The following is a 21,383-nucleotide window of genomic DNA, read 5'->3' on the forward strand; positions in this document are numbered from 1 at the left end:
TGTCTTCCCTTGCATCTATGCCCCTTTTTATGCATGCCAATACTTTGTTTGCCCTTGCAGCTGCTGCTTGACATTGAGCACTATTGCTAAGTCTACTGTCTACGAGCACTCCCAAATCCTTTTCCATTATAGATTCTCCTAAATTAATTACATTTAATTTATAGATTGCATTCTTGTTTTTGATCCCTGAATGCATAACCTTACATTTATCTGTGTTAAACCTCATATTCCATTTAGCCGCCCAATCCTCCAGTTTATTTAAGTTCCTCTGTAGAGAAGCTACATCTTGCTCTGATTTTATTACCTTACAGAGTTTAGTGTCATCTGCAAAAATAGAAACTTTACTCTCTAAACCATCACCAAGGTCATTAATAAATATATTAAAAAGGAGTGGTCCCAGCACGGAACCTTGAGGTACTCCACTTAAGACTTTTGACCAATTAGAAAATTTTCCATTTATCACAACTCTCTGTTCCCTATTCTCTAACCAGTTTTCGATCCAAGTACAAATTTTGATTCCTAGACCCAGTTCCCTTATTTTGTAAACCAACCTCTTGTGTGGCACTGTATCAAAGGCCTTTGCAAAATCTAAGTAGACCACATCTACTGTCCTGCCCTGGTCTAAGTTCCCACTAACTTCCTCGTAGAAACTAATTCGATTAGTTTGACATGACCTATCCCTCACAAATCCATGTTGATTCCCACTAATAATTTTATTGCGTACCAAGTAATCCTGAATACTGTCCCTTAAAATGCCTTCCCGTAGTTTCCCCACTATTGATGTCAGGCTTACAGGTCTATAATTCTCTGGTTGTGATCTTGTCCCCTTTTTAAACAACGGCACCACATCTGCTATTCGCCAATCCCTTGGTACTGAGCCTGATGAGATTGAATCTCTGAAAATTAAGAATAGCGGTCTAGCTATTTCCGAGTTTAACTCCATGTCCTGATGCCATTTACTCAAAGTCTATTCAGTGACTTCCAAAATTTAATTACTCACACCTGCTAGAAAAGAAAAACTTATTGCAGATTATCAAGCCAGGTCCAGCAGGCTAATTAAACCTTTCTGGGAGAAAAGGCTTCACTGCTGAGACAAAATATAACACTTGTCTCCTGTGTTCTACAAGTCCCTCCAGCAGGGAAGAACCTAATTTCTGGAGATATGACAGGTACAAAAACTCATTTGAATTAGGAAAACTGAAAAAAAACAAACTAGAGAATTGCAAATATAAAGACTTAGAGCAACATGCTCATCTTCTAGACTTTCATTGTCAGAGTGAATATGTTGAGGCAGTTAATTACGGGACTGGTATCTGGACAAGGTGTAAGACTCTCAAATGTGTCTGAGGTTTTTTTTATATCACAAATGAAAAACAGGTGTTTGAAAATGTAAAATTTCTCCATAACGTTACCTGACAATAGTGTGGAACGTGATAATGAAATGCAGTTTCCAGGGAACGTTCTGCCAGTCGTCCACTGCTGATTCTAGTATGGAAATGCAGTTGTTAGTTATGTTATATAAAAGTATTCTGAATAATGTATTGCCTTCCATGTCACCATTACTTGTATGTAAACAGTTGCAGTGTTCAAATGCAGTCTTGAGATACTTATCAGTAAAACACTGCACATATTCTGTCAGATGTATTTAAGCCATTACTTACAAGAGAATTCCAGTCAAAAATTATGTTTTAAAAATAATATCCATCAACTGACAAGAAGATTTGCAAAATAAGCATACATTGAGCTGTTTAACCATATGTACACGTGAGTTGGAGATTTCACCAGAATTTTATTATTTCAATTTAAAAACATTCTAATCAGAGCTCTCACTTTCCCTTTTACCATTGTTCACTTAGTGCTGCAGAAATCCAGATGAGTTTTTAAATGTTGCTTTTCAACTATAAGGCAATAGAAAAATGAATACCAATCTTTGCAAATGTTATCAATTGGCAGGTGTGAATTTAAAACAAAATTCAACAAACATTTTTATTACTGCTAGTGTATTTCATTATTTTTAGTTATTTTTGGAAATTACAAGTTTATAACAAAACAAGTAAACCTATGGGAAAAAAAACCGTGTGTTCATGTCACTCACATGATTCAGGTGTGATTTATAAATTAGGTATACATGGTCAATCTTATCTAGTTCATGGTCACAATAACTCCTTCTCTAAAGGCATTTCGTTTCAGGTACAGTTTTTAAACTCATCCGGGTAAGACAAGTGGCATAAGCAGGGTAAATGGAATCGGCACCAAGCAACCAGGAATGTATGTATGTATGTATGATGTTACCCTGACACACAGACTGCATTAAGAGGAATGGAGTAAGTAGGGCTGAGAAAATAAAAGCCAAAGAAGGTCAACAAGGGCTGTCTAATGATTTTTTAAGGGGTTTATAAAGGGGCTTGGCTGACATATTTGAGCCGGGGGGAGAGACTCCGCTCAGCAGCCTATTAAGATTTAGATTTTAAAGGAAAAAAAGCATGTAGCCCAGTGACTCAGTCCAAGGTAGCCACTATGCAGCACAGGAGTAACACAACATACACTTTCCCTACCTTATGATTTTGCAGACAAGAGAACCTCAGGTGTGGTGGTTTACAGCTCCATATGAATTTAATAAGCACACCAGATCTATAAATTAAAAAAAAAACTTCTAGGAATCTGGATTAGAAGTGGCTGAAATAGGTATAAAAGTTTCAGAAGCACAATCATTTTAAGTGTATCTTCCAAACTACAATTCCCACTTCCTCAATCCCTGAGAACATTTGCAAGATTGGGATAATTGTACATATATCTGATGGCAGGGCCGGTTCAAGGGTTCTCGGCGCCCTGGGCAAACCTTCAGTCTGCTGCACCTACTCCCCCATTACCCACTTCACAACCCATAACACTCTTGACTTTTATAAAATCAAAAAACTCTTTACCACCTCCAGTTCTTGTAGCTTTCATTACTAGTGGCTTCTGGTGTCGTTGGCTCAGCCGCTGTTTGTTGGGATACTGAAATGTTGGGGCCCTATTTGGAAAAAGACAGGTACATAAAATTTAGAAAGCCCCCAACTATCCCCGGCGTTAAATCAGTATCGCTACTTTTAATAATTGGGCATCCCTCCCTGCAGCCAGCCCCAACTATTGAATTAAATAAAATTAGTAGTATCCACACTTAATACATAGAATTGTTTTCCTCCAAACAGCCCTCACTTTAATTTAATCACATACACATTTAATAAATAGCCCCATTTCCCCCAAACCAGCCCCAATATTAAATTAATAGTATTCCCATTTAATAAATATACATGTTTCCTACAACCTCCACAACATTAAATAATTCATATTCACATTTAATAAATATTCCTTCTCCCTGTATTAAGCCCCGCATTCAATTAGTAACCCCTAAACTACCCCAGAATTAAATTAAAGGTCTTATCACCCCACCTTAAATTAATAGGTCCCACTATGGTAGGATAGTACTGATCATTAAATAATGGCCACCTCTCATCCCCATTACATTCATACAACCTCCCGAACCCCTTCCCTCACTCTTACCTTCTTTCAGCCATGCTGTGTTGGAGAGGTAGACTCTTCTGTCTGCCTCTCTTGCTAACTTGTGGGACTTGACAGTCAAAGACACACATAGGGAGGACACTGAGGAGATGAACACAGGCACACATAGGGGGGAGGAGCGAATGGGTAATAAGATCCACGGCCGCATGAAGGTGGTTAGTCCCGAAGGAGTGGACAGCCACCAAAAAACATATAGTTCAGTTGCCAACCCCCTTTCCCCCATCAATCCTGAGGAGGCGTCCGAAGCAGCTTTCTAACACTGCCTAATGATAGTGCCAGGCCAGTCTGGTAGGTGTACTGAGATAGGATCCACAAGTATTTGATGTTTGTTATGAGTCACAGCTTTGGCGACTCATCTCCTGGCATTAAGGGCTGGGTCCCGGCTATTGCCCTGACAGCTGGGACATCACTTCCGGTTTCTTGTCCCTGCATATTGCTGTGTAATTAATTAAACACCTCCTGGGGCTATTTAGTACACCTGAGATTCTTGTCCCCTCATTGGCTACCTTTAGTATATAAGGCAGGGAGGGATTAGCCTCCCTGCCGGTTATAGCCTCTGTGTACTGCACTAGTGCTGACCTGCTCCATCCTCTGTTATTCTGTGCATACTCTGTTTCTGACCTGATTACTGTTGTGACCTTTGGCTTTGACTTTGACCCTGTGTGTATGCTGATTGCCCCTGACCTCTGCCTGTTTATTGGACTTCCCCTGTGTGCAACCTGCCCTGACCTTAGGCCTGTCTTCCGTTACCCTTCTTGCTGCTGACCCACGGCTTTTGGCCTGTCTATGGTAATTGCTCTCTGTATTCCGATTATCCTCCATTCTGTGCTACGGTTATTCTGATGAGCTATTACTACCTTAGAGTTAAGTCCTGGGGGCTTCCAAGTACCTCCAAACAAGTCCAGTTCTACAGGAGAGGCGACTTTTAAAGGTAAAGACCTCTATTAGCCTGGTTCTAAAAGCTTATTAAATAACAGTGGTCCTAACAATGTCACAGGAATTCCATTTTTAAATGGGAAGTCACCTTGGAATTGAGTTTGGTTAGTTAATGTGAAGTATAGGGCTTATGATTTGCAGGTATTGATTTTAAATTTGGACAGAATTTTGTGGTCAGCAAATACTTTCAATATCAGGATAATGGTTGTTCAAAACTGTATTGGCTTAAACTTGGACAATTGAGCAAGAGTAGGGGCAAGGACCCATCTCATTATTCATTCATGCGTGCCCCATTTTCACAACAACAGCTCCAGGATGTCCCAGTCTTCACAGTTATATGCTTTGTTTGCATCAGTGGAGAGAATGTCAGAGCTCATTTGAATCTGGCCAAGCTACATTTAATACCCTACTGATATTGTAGCATCCTTCCTGACGTGGGACAAATCCGGCTTGAAGCCCACTTTTATGTATGACTGTGGAAAGCAGGGGTTGTAGCCTATTGCCACATGTTTTCGTAAACTTTTCAGGGCTACGTTCATCAAGAAAGCCGTGTGATCAAGTGTAAATTAAGAAAGGTCAATTTTTCTTTATGGATCACAGATACTGATTTCAATGTTTTGTAATCTGGTGTTAACCATTGGTTGTGAAGCAGTTTGGAAACACAAACAGTAGGCTTACCCCTCAGAAATGTCACTCTACAAAATCAGATTACCAGTTCTAGAGCATGCATTTCAATAAAGAACCATTGAATAAATACACTCCTTGTAAACATACTGATTTCTTATAATCACTCATATATAGTTATATAAAAATGCTGCACTTTTATTATTAGTAATTTTCTGAATTGCTTAAATAAATAATTTAATATATATTCAAATTTATTGGTTTATATTCCCTGGTGTTCTCTCTATTACAAACTAATTTGATTTCCCATATTGGCCATGCAATTACTTTAAATATATGTGTTTTTCATTTCTCTCGTACAATTATAACCACGTATATTATAAATGTAGTTGCCTATAAAACAAAGTAAGGTAGATAAGCGGAAAGCTTGATAGAAGAGCTTCTTCTACCAAATGAAACTGGTCATGTTACAGATTTTGGGTTTTGTTTTATTTATTAATTGGTAGCTTCGATTTTTTTTTACTTCGGTATAGTTTTACATTTCTGCATTGTTTAGCTGTCCTCTATCTGAAAGGTTAGCAATGGGTGGTGTCAGTGACACCTGCAGCAGGATCATGTATAACTACTTCACACAATCTGATCGAAACTTGATCTAGTAGTTTTCTCTTTACAGAACTCGGACAAAGACTGGGATAAGGACGCTGCTGCTGCAAAACAACTTGAGTATCAACAACTTGAAGACGACAAGGTCTCCCAAAAATCAGTTTCCAGCAAACTTTCAAAGTCCCCTTTAAAATCTGCCAAAAGACCCAAAAACATGCAGGCTAAAGTCATACTTCTCGATGGCTCTGAGTATGCATGTGAAGTAGAGGTAAGAGAACAGTCATTCTAATGTATACTAGTGTGACACTGATTTTAATTATGCTTCTTTTTTTCTGTCACTTATTCTCAGCTTGTAGATTGTATACTGTAAAATTAATTTTGAATCCGATGTTAAGTAAAGTGTTAAAGCAGTGATAATTAAGTGTTTCTTCATAATGATGTCTTATTTGATGAAGCCTCAGAAAGGCACTTTTTAGTTCATAAGCAATGTGTTCCAGGCATCTTGTCTTTCAGAAAGTTTTCTTGTAAGATTACTGGAATACAAAACAGGAAGTAATCCAATCTGGTAAATGTTATCAGGGCCAAAAAAAACCGTTTAATGTTGGTCATACATGTCTTACTCCAGTTGAATTGAATGCAATGGAATCCAATCAGATCTTGAGTGAATACTATGAAGACTGACTGCCTTGACTTTCCAAACTTCTGTATCAAATCCAAATGCAGTCAGATTTTGATTGTCTAGGATAGGGCCACAAACTGTGTATGAGCTGACATTGTATAAAAAAATTGATGTACTCACTCATGTACAGTTTATGCTGTTCTGACTACTTTTCTGTATTAAAAATAGGGAATGTTCGTTCAACATATTGCAATATATGTTAATATGACCAACTCATGCCAAAATCTTCCCTTTCTGGCCAGTCCTCACATCATTAAATGCTATACTTTATATTTGGGTTGATAGCAGCCCTGGGACGCCTAGTGTCTCACCTGACACAAGTTGGCATTAATTAATGTGCAGAACTAGAAATGGGATACAAGAGAGCTGGGACTTACATTAAATAAACCTTTAGACATTGATCCCTTGCACTCACCATGCACAAACTGGGGTACAAGAGTGGTGTGGCCACATTGTATAAACAAAGGAAACCCATTGATGTTCACTCATCATTTAGTGGATTAAGTTGAAAACTAAATTTATCAATCAGAATCTTTCTGGGAGAGTTTACGCTTGGCCATAAACGCATTTTGGGTTCTGAATGAACAATGGCTTTTTTATACAATCACATCATCATCATCAGCTATTTATGTGGCACCACTAATTCTGCAGCGCTGTACAGAGAACTCACTCACATCAGTGCCTGCCCCATTGGAGCTTACAGTCTAAATTCCCTAACATACACACACAGAGACCGAGAGAGACTAAGGTCAATTTAATAGCAGTCAATTAACCTACTAGTATGTCTTTGGAGTGTGGGAAGAAACCGGAACACCTGGAGGAAACCCACGGGGAAACACGGGGAGAACATACAAACTCCTCACAGATAAGGCCATGGTTGAGAATCGAACTCATGACCCCAGTGCTGTAAGGCAGAAGTGCTAACCACTAAGCCATTGTGCTGCCCCAATACACCATATATCATGTATATTATAGGGTATCATGACAAGGCACATGTGTTACAATTTGCAATTTGATCAATTTTAATCGCATCATTTTTAGGCTACATAGAAACTGCCATTTGCAGTATTTCATCTTCTAAATAACCCGGTCCTTTATGTAACGACTCTCCTCTGCACACTTTGTAATTTCCCACTGCCTTCAAAAACTTGTGATATGTGCAATTAAAAAATTAACCAATAGATACATCCCTATGAAGATATACTTTGACTGTATCGTCATGTGGTTGCATCCTTGAGTCTCCAATAATCATTGTCAACTTAATGATAATGAATGGTATCTTTTTGTGTAAAAATCTGAAATAAAAAAATGTTGTGCCATTGGTATAACATTTTTGGGGGGCGAGGGCAAGCCGTTTTTCTTTTACAAAAGCTAGCTAGGTCCAATGATTACCACGGTTCTCACGCCAGGGGTTGGACTCTGTCAACAGATACACCTCCTGACGGGCATCTTGGCAGTTGTCTTCACCACTAAATAGACAGCACATAACCACACCTTTGCTGTACTTGGTCTATGTTGTAATGTTCTTTCTCTCACCCGTTCCACCTCTTCATACGTAAAGAGGCGCAAGTCAGGTATACGCAAATAGCTTGGCAAGGACCTATGATTCCAGCATCGGTGGTAATCGTGAAAACGATTACCACCATTCCGACACCGAGGAGACCTACAAGGAAAATCCGAATGTATGAAAAACCGATTTAAATATAACCAGACTTACCTCCAAGGCGACGCTGTACATCTCCGATCGCAGCAGGATGCTCATCGCAAGTTATTCCGAATACACAGCTGTCCGGCACAACACTTTCACGTCATCGCTACCTGAATCAATTTTAATTTCTGATTAAAGGGGTAGTTAGTTCTAATCAGCCACTGAAATCCATTACTAATTCAATATTATGGATCTTATATTTTATTTGTATAAGTAGGGCTTTGCTGTAGCTTAAACACAACATAAATCCATTTAAGGTTAGGCGCAAGACAAAAAGTACAGTAGGTTGTCAAATGCACACACAACTCCTTATTTCTAATACGTTCTAGTGGGCAAATATATTATGTGCAAACATATATTATAACAGACAGTAGTCAATCTATTAGGTGCAAAAGGGAAAAACAGTTCAGAGTAGGTGCGCTATACTTCTTAATGTAATATATATTAAGTACATAAAATAATCTCGATGCACAAAATGCTGGAATGGTTAATGAATTTTGACAAAGTTTCTGTGTTTTCTAAATATATCTTTTAGTGTTCTTATTTATATTTCAAGTCCTCTGACTGTAAGATCAAATGTATCAAGTTCCAAAGCAATATTGTAGTGCCTCACAATGTGCTGGATACATTTGAAATTCTCTTTTTTTCCACAACCAATTGTTCTATACAGTATTCTCCTTGTCCCAGGATATTCCTGCAATTAAACTTTCCAAGTGGAGTTCGGATTCATTTCATGCAAGAAATAGAAAGACATACATGGTCGAAAGTATCAGATAATTTATTGTTAAAACAAAGTGCATCAATCTACTCACACATAAGCTGAATAAAGCACACATATCAAACAAGACTGTCAGCGGCCATGGAATGGGTGTTGCCACTACTCCCTATTTTTTGCATAAATTCAGCTTGTTTTACAGGTGAGTTCAAAGGCATGTGGGCAAACATTGTGGTGCCTGCTGGAGTGGAGTAGTTTGCACCAGCTGATGAGCGCGGACTTACACCACGACCAAGTTGATTTTACAGGGAAGGGCATAGATTTGCGGCCCATGGTGGCAGGGTCTGCATGGGTAGAAACTTTTGCGTCTACTGATGGATGCAGCCGGAAGGATTGGGGGTGTTTGTTGCTAAGTGTAGTATACTCATACACCTACATGGAAAAACAATATTAATTTTTCCAGGAAAAGAGTATTTAAATGATATTTAATGAGTGGAGCAAAGTGCTTTTAAGGAGAGGAGCTGCAGTGGCTTTTACTTCCCACAAAAGGAATTGTATTTTATACTTGCATAAAAATAATAGAACTTTGCATTGCATACTTTTTGCATTATAATTAACTTTTGTAAATATTCTCATTCATATGCCTGATTAACTTGAATTATTTGGCAAATGTAATACTATGAGCAATGCTGCCTATAAATCCAGTCTCAATTGTATTCTCTGGAAGTGCAATATAATGTGATTTTTAGTTTACAGATCTAAATTAAACGTGCTTAAACTCTTGATACCGATCAGGACTAACTGTCTAGGTGGGACATGGGCTAGTTGAAGCCCGCCACAGCCTTTCTTTGTGGCACCCAACTCTCCTGAAATCTCCATGGACTAAAACATTGCACATATTTACTAGCCATAGGGTGAATTCAGTTTGTCGCGATGTTCCTCAGAACACTGTTACTGCGGTAAAATATCCGCTCATTTTTCCTTGCACCTCTTATGGGGTGCGAGGAAAAATCATCAGAGATTTCTGTAAAGATCTTGCGGGTGCGATGTTCTGAGCAACGAGGTGGCTAATTGAATCTGCCCCTTAGAATTTGAAATGCAGCTAAAAATGTTTACAGCCAAATTTGATTATGGGGTAAATAACCTGCTCCAATGTGCTACATTTTCACAAGATTGAGCTATTAGCTTTTAGCTGATCGTTCTACCAGTTATTTGGATTTTTCATATTGTGCTGTGATGCTGATGAACATTTTGCAGAACTAAACTGATGCTTATTAAACTCTACAACCATGATGAGTCACTTGTACATGACCTCATTCCTGAGGCTTCTGCTGTATTCTCTTAGCTGCATATGTGCTGTGAACAAATGTCAAGCAGTCTGTCAATAAACTTGATATCGGCATTTGACAAAATATTAGTGAATCGTTCAGTTTTACAGAATACAAGTGTTTGAAACGTTACAATAATGAGCAAAGTTTATGTTTTAGTTTGATGATAACGTTTGACATAGCCCTTTTGTCTTTACTCTTTTAATCATCTGCATGTGTACACTGACTATGCCCAGAGCTGAGTGACACTATGATAGATAATCCTGCATTTCTGTCCAATGCCTAGTTGTGCTTCCAGATAAGAGTGCTATATTTAGCATCCATAATTACTGTACTGTGTTTGCAGCATAATAACCCACCAAATGTTAAAAATGTTATGTAACAGCCATTCCCAGTATTGGGAGATATATTAATGCATTTATTTTATTTGATCTCACAATCCAAAAAAGCCAGCACTAAGCTAAAAATAAACTGGGCTAGCTAAATCCTTTTAAGAAGATTGTTGACCTAGTGCTGCTTTTGGATGCAAATCAAATCACTCACTGGTTGTTTCTGAGCTAAGAAAGAGAGAAACTAAAACGCTGTACCAGTGTGACATGGTTTTGGCTGCGTATGATTATTATTAAAGTGTTTGCTCACTACCTACCAGGTGCTCTGGGAGTCACAGGTGATGCTGTGAAATAGATTGTGAAATGAATCATGTAACATTCCAGAGAGCAGTCCGCAAGCAAACATTTTGTCTATCTGCATTTTCACATTTTAGTCTTTAATGGGCTTAAGATGACAAAGTCCTATCTGACCAACTTTGCACCTGCACAGATATCGTTGTATGCAAAGGAGATGCAAAAGTTTATTTGCAGATGGATTATGAAATGTAAACAAACAGCAATAGGAGTCTCAGTGCTGCTCATCTGTGGCAGTGACAGGCTTGGAGTGTGGCTCTGTTTTGTGACACCAGAGGATACTTGCCAACTTTTCCTCGTTGGCTTCAGGGAGATCCCGGGGAAGGTGGGCATGCGGTGGCGGAGCTTGATGAATCGCATCATTTTGGCCCCATCCTGTAAATGATTGACGCAATATTTGCATAATTAAGCTCCGCCCCCTGACACTTATCTTTTGCAGGGGCGAGAACCGGGAGGTTGCACTGCTCTCCCAGAAATGCGGGAGTCTCCCGGACAATCCAGGAGAGTAGGCAACTATGTGTTAAAGAAAAGCAGCTAATGAATCTCTAGAGACTGAAGTGTCTTTTACATTTCTGTCTCCATTACTGAAGTCATGTTGTCTTACCTGTCAGTCTTTGATTTAATCTTGGTCTACATGAAAATGGCCACCTCCATAGGTATCGATACATGGGCATAGGTCACAATTTCTGAACTGTGTCATCATGCCACAGATGACGAAGCCAACCGCGTCTTGTACTGGCTCCGCATCAGGGAGAATGCCAGACACTTCAGGGAGTGAGGGAGATCACCCCTATTTCAGGGTGTCTCCCTGACATTCAGGGATAGTTGGCAAGTATGTATCAGAGACCAGCGCCACAATCCCAACCTATCACTAACACAGAAGAGCAGCATCTAGCAACATCACTATGAACACTAAGAAGTAAATACATTTCATTTTAATTATTAAACACCACCTTCTTTACCATTGTTAACCAATGAGGGAAGGAGTGTCTACTTTCAATCTCCAGGATTGCCGGGGCACCTTGTGGTGGCTCTGGAAAAACATCTAAATGATTGAATTGATCTCACACATTCAAGATTTTCGGTACCCATTAAATGTTGTGTTTTTGGTGACAGCCTTCACCCATTGGTAGCACTTGCCTTGGTGCTCCCTTCTTCTCTGTCTATGCTTAAACATGTTGTCTTTTATGGCCTATTAATACAATAATCTTTTTTTCCTTCAGAATAAATAATGCCAATTTAGCTCCACCCTTAGTTCAACAACTGAGGGCAGACAAAACTGTGCAAAACGTGTGCACTTCATCATTAACATTTGCATTCTAATACTACATATTTCCACTGTACATTTCACTGTGACAGATTTACTGAAAAGTGAAAGCAATGTCAATCTCATAATAGTAATAATAATACACTTAATAAATAGAGTAGATGTTGGGACACAGGTGATGTAACTTGGTGGTGCAGTGCAATAATAAGTCACAATAAGTTGGGTGTCAGACCATCTCTATCACAAAATAGAATGTCTTTATTTACACTCATTTTCAATCCCAGCTCAATACTTGAGTTGCAAATAACAATAAATGAAATATGTACAGCTCAATGACTCCACCAACACAATTCTAAAAGTAGTTGCACAGTTGTGGTTACAAAGTCAGATATTTCCTTTCTCCTCCAGCATTTGATGAATTACAAATATCACAGTTCCCATGTCTCCTACACTTCAGCAATCAAATGGATTTCACTCTTGCATTTTTCAGGGCTCTCACTTAGATGTTGACGTTGTAAAACATTTCCCACATCTAGGGTATCTTCTCTCCTCTACATTCCTGACACACTCTATTGGTCTGCTCCCAACTGCATCTTCCCCCTCCTCTGCAGGGGTGACACCTCACTTGTTTGGACCTAGACACCTCCTCAGTAGTGTACACTCAGCCCTTCCTGGGTTTCTCAGTGCTGCCTCACTGCTTCTTGCTGCACTTCCATCTCCAGAGGATCTCTCTCTGAAATGCTCTGAACTCCTATTCCACTATCCTGGGGTCTCTCACAGGACTCTCTCTCATCCTTATTCAGAAAGATGTTCCACCTGATATATTCGGTGATTATCCCCTCCAACTTGGGGTCCGGGTCATTCCATGTCAGTTCACCCAAGTCATGACACCCACCGACTCAGATTTGCATGAAAGTAGGACAGAGAGGAGGTGGCTCTTCTAGCATACCAGGAAGCGGGCTTGCAGTGTCTGTCACTTGATACAGTATACAGTTTATGTTGAGCAGCTACAAGACCACTTTTCCAAGGCAACAACAGTACCTGGTACAAGAGGATTTCATCACTTCACCCTTGTATCTAACAATTCATTAGGAACAATGCGACTAATTTCACATAAAAACTTCAATTCCATTTCTCAGATTAGAAGAATCTATCACCAGTCAATATGTCATAAATCAGTGCAAATTTATACATAGCATATGTTTATGACAGTCATTGTTTTTTTGGATTGGTACTGATGAGGAGGAATGTGATGTTGAAGTTAAGTTCATGCACCCCTATGTCCCTGTTCGATCATTTCACTGGCTTCTACAGAATAAAGAAGACATATATTACATTCCTCTATGCAATATCATTTCTTCTGTCAGCCCTCCTATCACGAAGGGTACTGGAAGGAAGTATTACTTCCCTGAAAAGGAAGTTGATTATGTACAACGGCAATACAGTCTAAACTTCAGTTAGACATCAGGCATCTCCAATAAACACTTATGAATAATTAAGCTGATGTATTTCAAACTTGAACTAGTTTGAAATATGCCTTTTATATTAACCTAAATCATTAATGCTACTAATAATACTGCTAATACTACAAGTTGTAATTTATCTGTTTCATTGTCCATTAAGAATAATTTTTGTGATGGAAATTGAATGTTTAGGATCATTTTATGAATACATTTATCAAAATTGTATTATTCCTTGACTTGTGAAGTAATAATGATTTATTGAAAGCTTATTAATTTAGTATGAATTATGGCAGATTATGTACAATAAGATATCTACTTATCAGGGTGGTCCGTTTCAGACATTTTTGTAAAACACAGCAATTTTTTTTAAAAAAGGTCTTTTACAACATTAGAATTACACACAAAATAACCACATGAAAAACTAAAAATCATTTTAGTATAACGATCTCTTCTGAGACAGAACACCTTCACTCTAAAACAGATAGCAAAGGACTGACTTACCACAGTGCAGGCTCAGTAAGTGCAGTGAAACATGCCCCAACCTGCCTTGAATGACATCACCTTTTCAGAATACCTACAGGTACTGCTGTTTCATAAATTACAGAAAAGCAATCAAGAGGGGCAAGTGGGCTTTATAGGGGTAATTTGTATGAGGAATTTAATGGTGGTGTTTAAACTTACAAAAGGGAAAAACACCTAGGGGTAAATATATCAATCTCCGGTTTTGTCAACTCGCGGGTGTTCGGCGAGATGACAGCTTAAATTTAAAGCGGCGCTGCCTTGTATATATTTGTGCATGCATCCAATAAGTATTTGATATGCAGTTTACATGCCGTTGACATGCACTGGATACATGTTTTTGGAAATGTGTCCAGAACACAAGTGGTATGGAGATTTTCCCATTCATTTCAATAGCCCATTCTTTTCAGTGAAGTTTCCATCAAGTGCACTACATGTAGAAACAGTAGTCAAATAAGTGAAAAAACTCTGTAAACAAGTAAATAAAAATAGGCAACATAGTGAACACAAATTATTCAGCCATAGAGAGCCTGGATTGTTCCCCACTAAAAAATGTGGACAACAAGATTGCTATAGTGAAAACCAGCCCCAGACTGCACAACCTTCGAGGCAATGCAATTAGATGAGATTTTTACATTTTCCGCCGTCGCAGTAATGGAATACTGAATGAATTGAAAATGTAATGCAGTCACCTGTGAGCCAAACAATGAGAAATAGATTTTAATATAATGAAAGCATTGTATATTTGGAAGTAAACACAAAAAAATGCTGCACTGTACATCTTATAATCTAATATGGCAGAGGAGGGATGCAGGAAAAAGCTGTTTGTGGGAGAGATGCAGGCTGGTACATGTGCGATTTATTACATGACGCTATGGCAGTGGTAATAAATGCCTACCTGATATTATTACTGCATAGTTTCAGAGCTGTGACCAGTGTCCATCCAGGTGAACTCTAATATTAACTCCAACATATTTTGTGGACTTTAAATTTCAGACTTTAAAGTCAGATTTTTTAGTCCGGCTCATCTTTGCATATTAAAGGAATGTGATTATGTATCTAACAAACAGCCTCTGTCAGGGTGCGGCAACATAATTGGCAACATAATTACTTGATTTCATTGAGAACATAAAGTGCTCTCTTCCTGACCATATGGTAAGTAACGTCAAAACAACAACAGATCAGACCAGTAAGTCATGCAGTCGGCCTTTTTAGAATTGTAAAGCAGTAGATATTTTGTATATATTGTACATTTTAATATATATCAAAAATTTAACAACATGCAACTATCCTTATCCTTAAAATTGCACATTCAAGATGGATTCATTCCTAACTCTGAATGAGGCCCTTTGTTTTTATTTTTCCTCAACATGAAATTTAATGGAGTGCAGTACTTGCATTTAACCTATACATGTCACTGCAATTGTCACCTATTAAAAGCATTTGACCCATACCTAAATCTGTGGATGTTGCAATTTTATTTGAAGAGTGTGGCACATTCAGTGTATAGAAAAAAAGAAAGAGAAATAAAATGATGTGTGTGTGTGTATATATATATATATCTAATATATATAATCCTAGTGGCGTGTGTTAGTCTGTGTGTGTGTGTGTGTGTGTGTAAAAAAAACAACAAGCTGCAGCGCCACCTGCTGGGCGGAGTTATACACTGACCTACTAAATTCTTAGTGTGTGTGGGAAAAAAAACTCCAAAAGGGCTGAAATTTGGTATACTAAGATGTTTTTAATTTGTTAATTTAATCTATCAATCAAAAAGCAGATTGCGCATAAGATGTTCCATTGAAAATACTTATATGTGGAAGTAAGCAAATAAATTGGCTCAATGGGTAAATATATATATATGTTTACTCTGGCAATAGATGAATAGATATATATCTATTCATCTATTGCCGGAGTAAACATATATATATTTACCCATTGAGCCAATTTGTTTGCTTACTTCCACATATAAGTATTTTCAATGGAACATCTTATACGCAATCTGCTTTTTGGTTGATATGTTTGTTTATTAGAGGATTGCACCCCCTCTATTGATTTGTTGCAATTGATGTTCATTTTGAATTTGTGTTTTTATGTCTATTGTGCTACCTATTAGCGCCGGAGATTCTTTATATATTGTTAATTTAATCTGTTAATTGTTAAAAGTGTTTATAAAGATTTTAAAAAAATATATATATATTTCTTGAAGGAGAAGTGACAGTTGGGAATGGTTGGTGGTTGCCGGGGGTGACAGAGCGAGAGGAGTGTGATACTCGGGACCGCTGAGAGAGATCCCTGTGTCTGGATAGACATCTGGATAGATGTGGTGATAAAGATGAAGGATGAGGTGATGGAGAAAAATGATGAGGTGGTGACATGTGGACAAAACCACGTTAAAAAAGGGCGCTTGCGTCGGGAAGTAACGCTCTTCCCCTGAGGAGGCCTGGCCTAGCCCCAAATGCACGACAAGAACCTTTTTAACACCTTAAGTAGTTTGATTTGACTAGAATGCATGAGTATCATGCACGGGTTAACTTGTGTGTGTGTGTGTGTGTGTGTGTGTGTGTATATATATATATATATGTATATATATATATGTATATGTATGTGTGTATATATATATATATATATATATATATATATGTATGTATATATATATATATATATATATATATATATATATATATATATATATAATCTCAAAACAGTGGAACAACCCCTTTTTTGTTTATTGACAGATTTCCAAGATTTATGTGTTAAAGGATTTAGAAAATAAGAGTGTGATTAAATGCCAGCCTCACGCTACATTCATTCATACTTTCCATTTGTTAGGGATTGCCTTCTCCTCTGATTCTTGTGATTCTAGCAGTTATGCAAGGTTGTGCATGCCACAAAGCACCTTACATTTTTGGACAGGTTACATTGATGAGGCTGCTTTCTCTATTCCTAAACATTGTCCCTGGCAGGTATGCACCACCCTTGAGATGAAAAAATTGAAACTTCCATTGAGAGAGTATTACTTTCTCTACAATGCTGTCCATGAATTAGAACACATATTGGGTCTGATTCATTAAGAACTTAGGCAAGACATTTCTTATTTAAGTCTCCTGGACAAAACCATGTTAAAATGCAAGGGGTGAAAATTAGTTTTATGTTTTGCACATAAGTTAAATACTGTCTGTTTTTTTTCATGTAGCACACAAATATCAACTTTAAATTTCAATGTACAAATAAGCTATCAAGTATTTGTGTGCAAAATGAAAAAACAGACAGTATTTAACTTACCGTATATACTCGAGTATAAGCCGAGTTTTTCAGCACATTTTTTTGTGCTGAAAAAGCCCTCCTCGGCTTATACTCGAGTGACTTACCTGATCCCGCCGATCTCTCCGACTTGCTCTCCGATCCCGCCGCTGTTAACTTCCGCAATGGAACGCATATGTGTTCCACTGACAGGAAGTCCGGCATTTGGAACGCAAACGTGCGTTCCAACTGCCAAACTTCCTGTCAGTGGAACGCACACGCATATGCGTTCCCCCGCAGAAGTTACCAATTAAATGGAGAGAAGGAGCTCTTTTGAAAACATGCATCCTATTATTAATGTGCTTTTCTGTCGTTAGTGGATATAAAACCCATATTAACAGTGGACAGCTATGAAAGAGCCAGGTGGGTGATAACTTAGAGATTATAAACCTCTGCATCTGTGTTTCTATCATTTGCATTTACAGCATATAATTTGACAAAACAATTGCATTATTTTTGGGTTGTGGGGCTATAAATAGTTTTTGTATGTTTTTCTTTTTACTAAGGTGTAAGCATAGAAAATAAGCACTTCATAATAGTTTCCCATTCTCTTTTTTTTCAAACTGGAATGTTTCCTATTTAATTTTCTTCTTTTTAATCAGCCAATCACAAGTGGAAAAAGCTTTGCATGCAATATAGATGACAGAAAGAGGCACAGTGTGTTCCTGCGATAATTGTACCGACAAGAAATGCCCATTGTCACACTCAGCCACTTACGCTCAACTTCTGTTTGTGTCTGCTAAATATACAAATGTTTACTTGACAAAAGCTGAACAAAATTAAGTGGCTGAGTATATACATATATAGGTAGATAAATACACAGGGATAAATAATTTCAAAACAGAAAACAAGTATGCTTACAATTTAATAACTTAATTTCATCGTGTATTGATCAGTAGCTGCAGCATTTCCCACCCTAGGCTTATACTCGAGTCAATAAGTTTTCCCATTTTTTTGTGCTAAAATTGGGTGCCTCGGCTTATATTCGGGTCGACTTATACTCGAGTATATACGGTATGTGCAAAATAGAAAACTAATTTGCACCCCTTGCATTGTAACATGGTTTTGTCCAGGAGACTTAAATAAGAAATTTCTTGCCTAAGTTCCCTAATGAATCAGGCCTATTAATATTAGAGTAATTAAATGATGAAACTGGATTGCTGGCTATAATGTAATACTTATAATATGTGCAAGACACACATATGTTTGCACTCATTACGGAACATGTTTCTGGAGAACACCAGGTACTGATTTCATTCTCCTGAAGTTCATTGCAAAAAGATACTCTTAAAATGTTACAGTCCAAAGGGAAATTGCTGATAGTTAGATAGTTAAGGATAGCCGAGCGTTCTTGAACAAATACAAAATGTAATAAAAATAGCTTAAAAAGTATTTAGTAAAACCATAACTCTTTGCTCTGGATACATTCAGTTATCCTGCGAGTTGTATAAAAATTGTTAGGTTTTGTATATGGTGTCATGTGCTATACATTATGGAGAATCTGTAATGAAGAGGGTTTGGTGCTGTAACTTAAGTAAAATGTATGTGTTATTAAATCTATGTCCATGCAAAGTAAGAAAATCAGCATCACATAGACATCATTGAGTAAGTGCTTAACAAACAACGGACTTCTTGGATAACACTAATTTGGATGCCACTCAAATCTGCTGGATTCCACTAGCTTCAGACAATACCTACTGGGTCAGTCTGGTTGTGGAAATTCCTAAGCATATAAGGGAGAAGTGCTCTGCTTCCCCTGGAACCAGGCGAAATCACTGAGGAAGTAGAACACTTTTTTTTATTAACACATAGGACTCTCTCAGTCTATGGTTGATCTTTTGAGGAGCCAGTAGAATCTAGTGACTTTGGAAAACACTCAGTTTGGGAGGCTCACATTGTATTGGTCCATGAGGTCATTGCTGATCATTCATCCATTGCTGTCTATAGTAGGTTGAGCCTCCAACTGTGTGAGTGTGAACATTTTAAATAATAAATATATTTATTCCTGAAATGTCCACTTTTTTTCAAAGTTTCTCAGCTTGACTTATGAATAGATTTGGCATATTTATATGGTACATTAAGTTAAAACAGTCTCAACAGTGTGAAGTTGGTATTTACAGTTCCTGACAGGAGCTGGGGAGTTCTAATCAATATGATATAGTTTCATCAATATTTGTTAACACAACCTTATACTTGAAATTCCCTTTCTCCTTTATATTATATATCTGAGGTCATATGCTTGGTTTACAATTGTGATTAATGCTTCATTATATGAATACACGTTACAGTGTAGCAGTAAGTTACATGGAAGTAAGTCCGCACTGTTTGAACAGTTCAAGGTAGTTACATCTAACAGTGCAGATGAAATGAAAGGTCTGCCCTGCAGTTTTTCTTGTTGTAACCCCAAGTTAAGCAGTGTGTGTGTATGATATCTGTACTGTATGAAATGTTGCATGCTGGTTAGATGTCTCAGTGTATTTTGCAGTTTGAAAGACGTGTATCACAAAGAGAAATTTTTGATTTAAGTTCCATAATGTAGTGACCTAGTTTAGCATTTGTTCAGCGTTATCCAAGGAATTGAGTTAAAAGAGCGGATGTGCTTTATTGTCTGTGTTGTCATGCAGGACTTTCAGGGAAAGAACTCTCAGGAAATGCTGGTAACATGATTATATATTAGATGGCTTTACTGCAATATGCAATTGTTTTGTTGAATATTTTTGAGCTTAAACTTGAGTATTTCATAAATACATTTAAATGTAATTGTTCATTTTGAAATGTCCTTTCCAAAGCTCCTTCCCTTAGGATCCCCTTCTTCTGTAGCTGGAGGAGTAATTTAGTAAGTAGTTTTATTCCTAAATGAAGTAAATTGAGGTGACTTTGATCAATTTAAAAAAAGATTTATTTTCTAAATATCTTATGGTTGTCACAAAGACAGCACAGCTCATCACCCTAAGAACACCATACCTACTGTGAAGCATGCTGGTGTCAGCATCTTGCTTTGGGCCGGCTTTTCTTCATCTGGGACAGGGGACAGGAGCTTTATTCAGGATAGAGGGCATAAAGAATAGCTCCAAGCAACAAGCTATTTTGGCTCAAAACCTATTTCCCTTTGTCTGAAAGCTGAAGATGAAAAGGAATTTCACCTTCCAACACCCAGGCCCGGCGCTCCCATTAGGCAAGGTTAGGCACTTGCCTAGGGTGCCGGGCTCTGGAGGGCGCCACAGTATTCTAAAATACTTTAAAACTGTGCGGCGACCGCTGACCATACCTGTCACGGCCGCCGCACAGCATTCAGATGGACGGGGAGGGGGGGGAAGAGGCTATTTTGTCACCACCGCCGCCTCTCTGCTCCGTCTCCTCCCCTCCACTTACTAGTGTCAGTGAGTGGAGGGGAGGAGACGGAGCAGAGAGGCGGCGGTGGTGAGACAAGGTAAGGAGAGGAGGGAGTAGGGCGGCGATTTTTGCGGGGAGGGGCGCCGCTTTTTTAAAAATGCCTAGGGCGCAGTGGACCCTAGCACCGGCCCTGCCAACACCCATAACGATCCATCCATTCAGAGAAGGAAGATCAAAGTCTTGGAATGGCCCAGTCACATCCCAGACTTCAATCCAGTTGGAAACCCATAAAATGGCCTACAGGAGATCACCTAGCAATTTGATGGACCTTGAAGTTTTTTGCCGGGAAGAGTGCGAATAAATTGCAAAGTCAAGGTGTGCGAAGTTGATAGAGACTTACTCAAGAGATGCATTGCTATAATGAAAGCAAAAGGTGCTTCTATGAAGTATTAGTCTAGGCATATGCAAGCAAGGTATTGTAGGGTTGTTTTTTCATTTCTGTTTCTTAAAAATTGTCTGTTTGTTTTTCACTTGAAATTTGTTGGTTGAAAGTCACATTAAAAGTAGAAAAAGGTCAGACATGTTTTATCTTGATTTTAAGCTTTAAATCACAAACATCTGCAATTTGAATAAGGGTGTGTAGGTTTTTTAGATCCACTTTACA

The 21,383-nt window shown here is 38.2% G+C and overlaps 1 protein-coding gene across 20 annotated transcripts in view; it reads left to right on the forward strand.

The window, feature by feature from the left end:
- Positions 1 to 21,383, forward strand: part of EPB41L3 (erythrocyte membrane protein band 4.1 like 3) — a 131,336-nt gene that overhangs the window by 39,396 nt on the left and 70,557 nt on the right. For all 20 annotated transcript variants that reach the window (XM_075213339.1, XM_075213340.1, XM_075213341.1 and 17 more), the window contains exon 3: positions 5,795 to 5,992. In XM_075213339.1, the coding sequence (XP_075069440.1) occupies positions 5,795 to 5,992 (198 nt within the window). The remainder of the gene's footprint in view (positions 1 to 5,794; positions 5,993 to 21,383) is intronic.

Source organism: Mixophyes fleayi, chromosome 5 (genome assembly GCF_038048845.1).
Source record: "Mixophyes fleayi isolate aMixFle1 chromosome 5, aMixFle1.hap1, whole genome shotgun sequence".
Lineage (NCBI taxonomy): Eukaryota > Metazoa > Chordata > Amphibia > Anura > Limnodynastidae > Mixophyes > Mixophyes fleayi.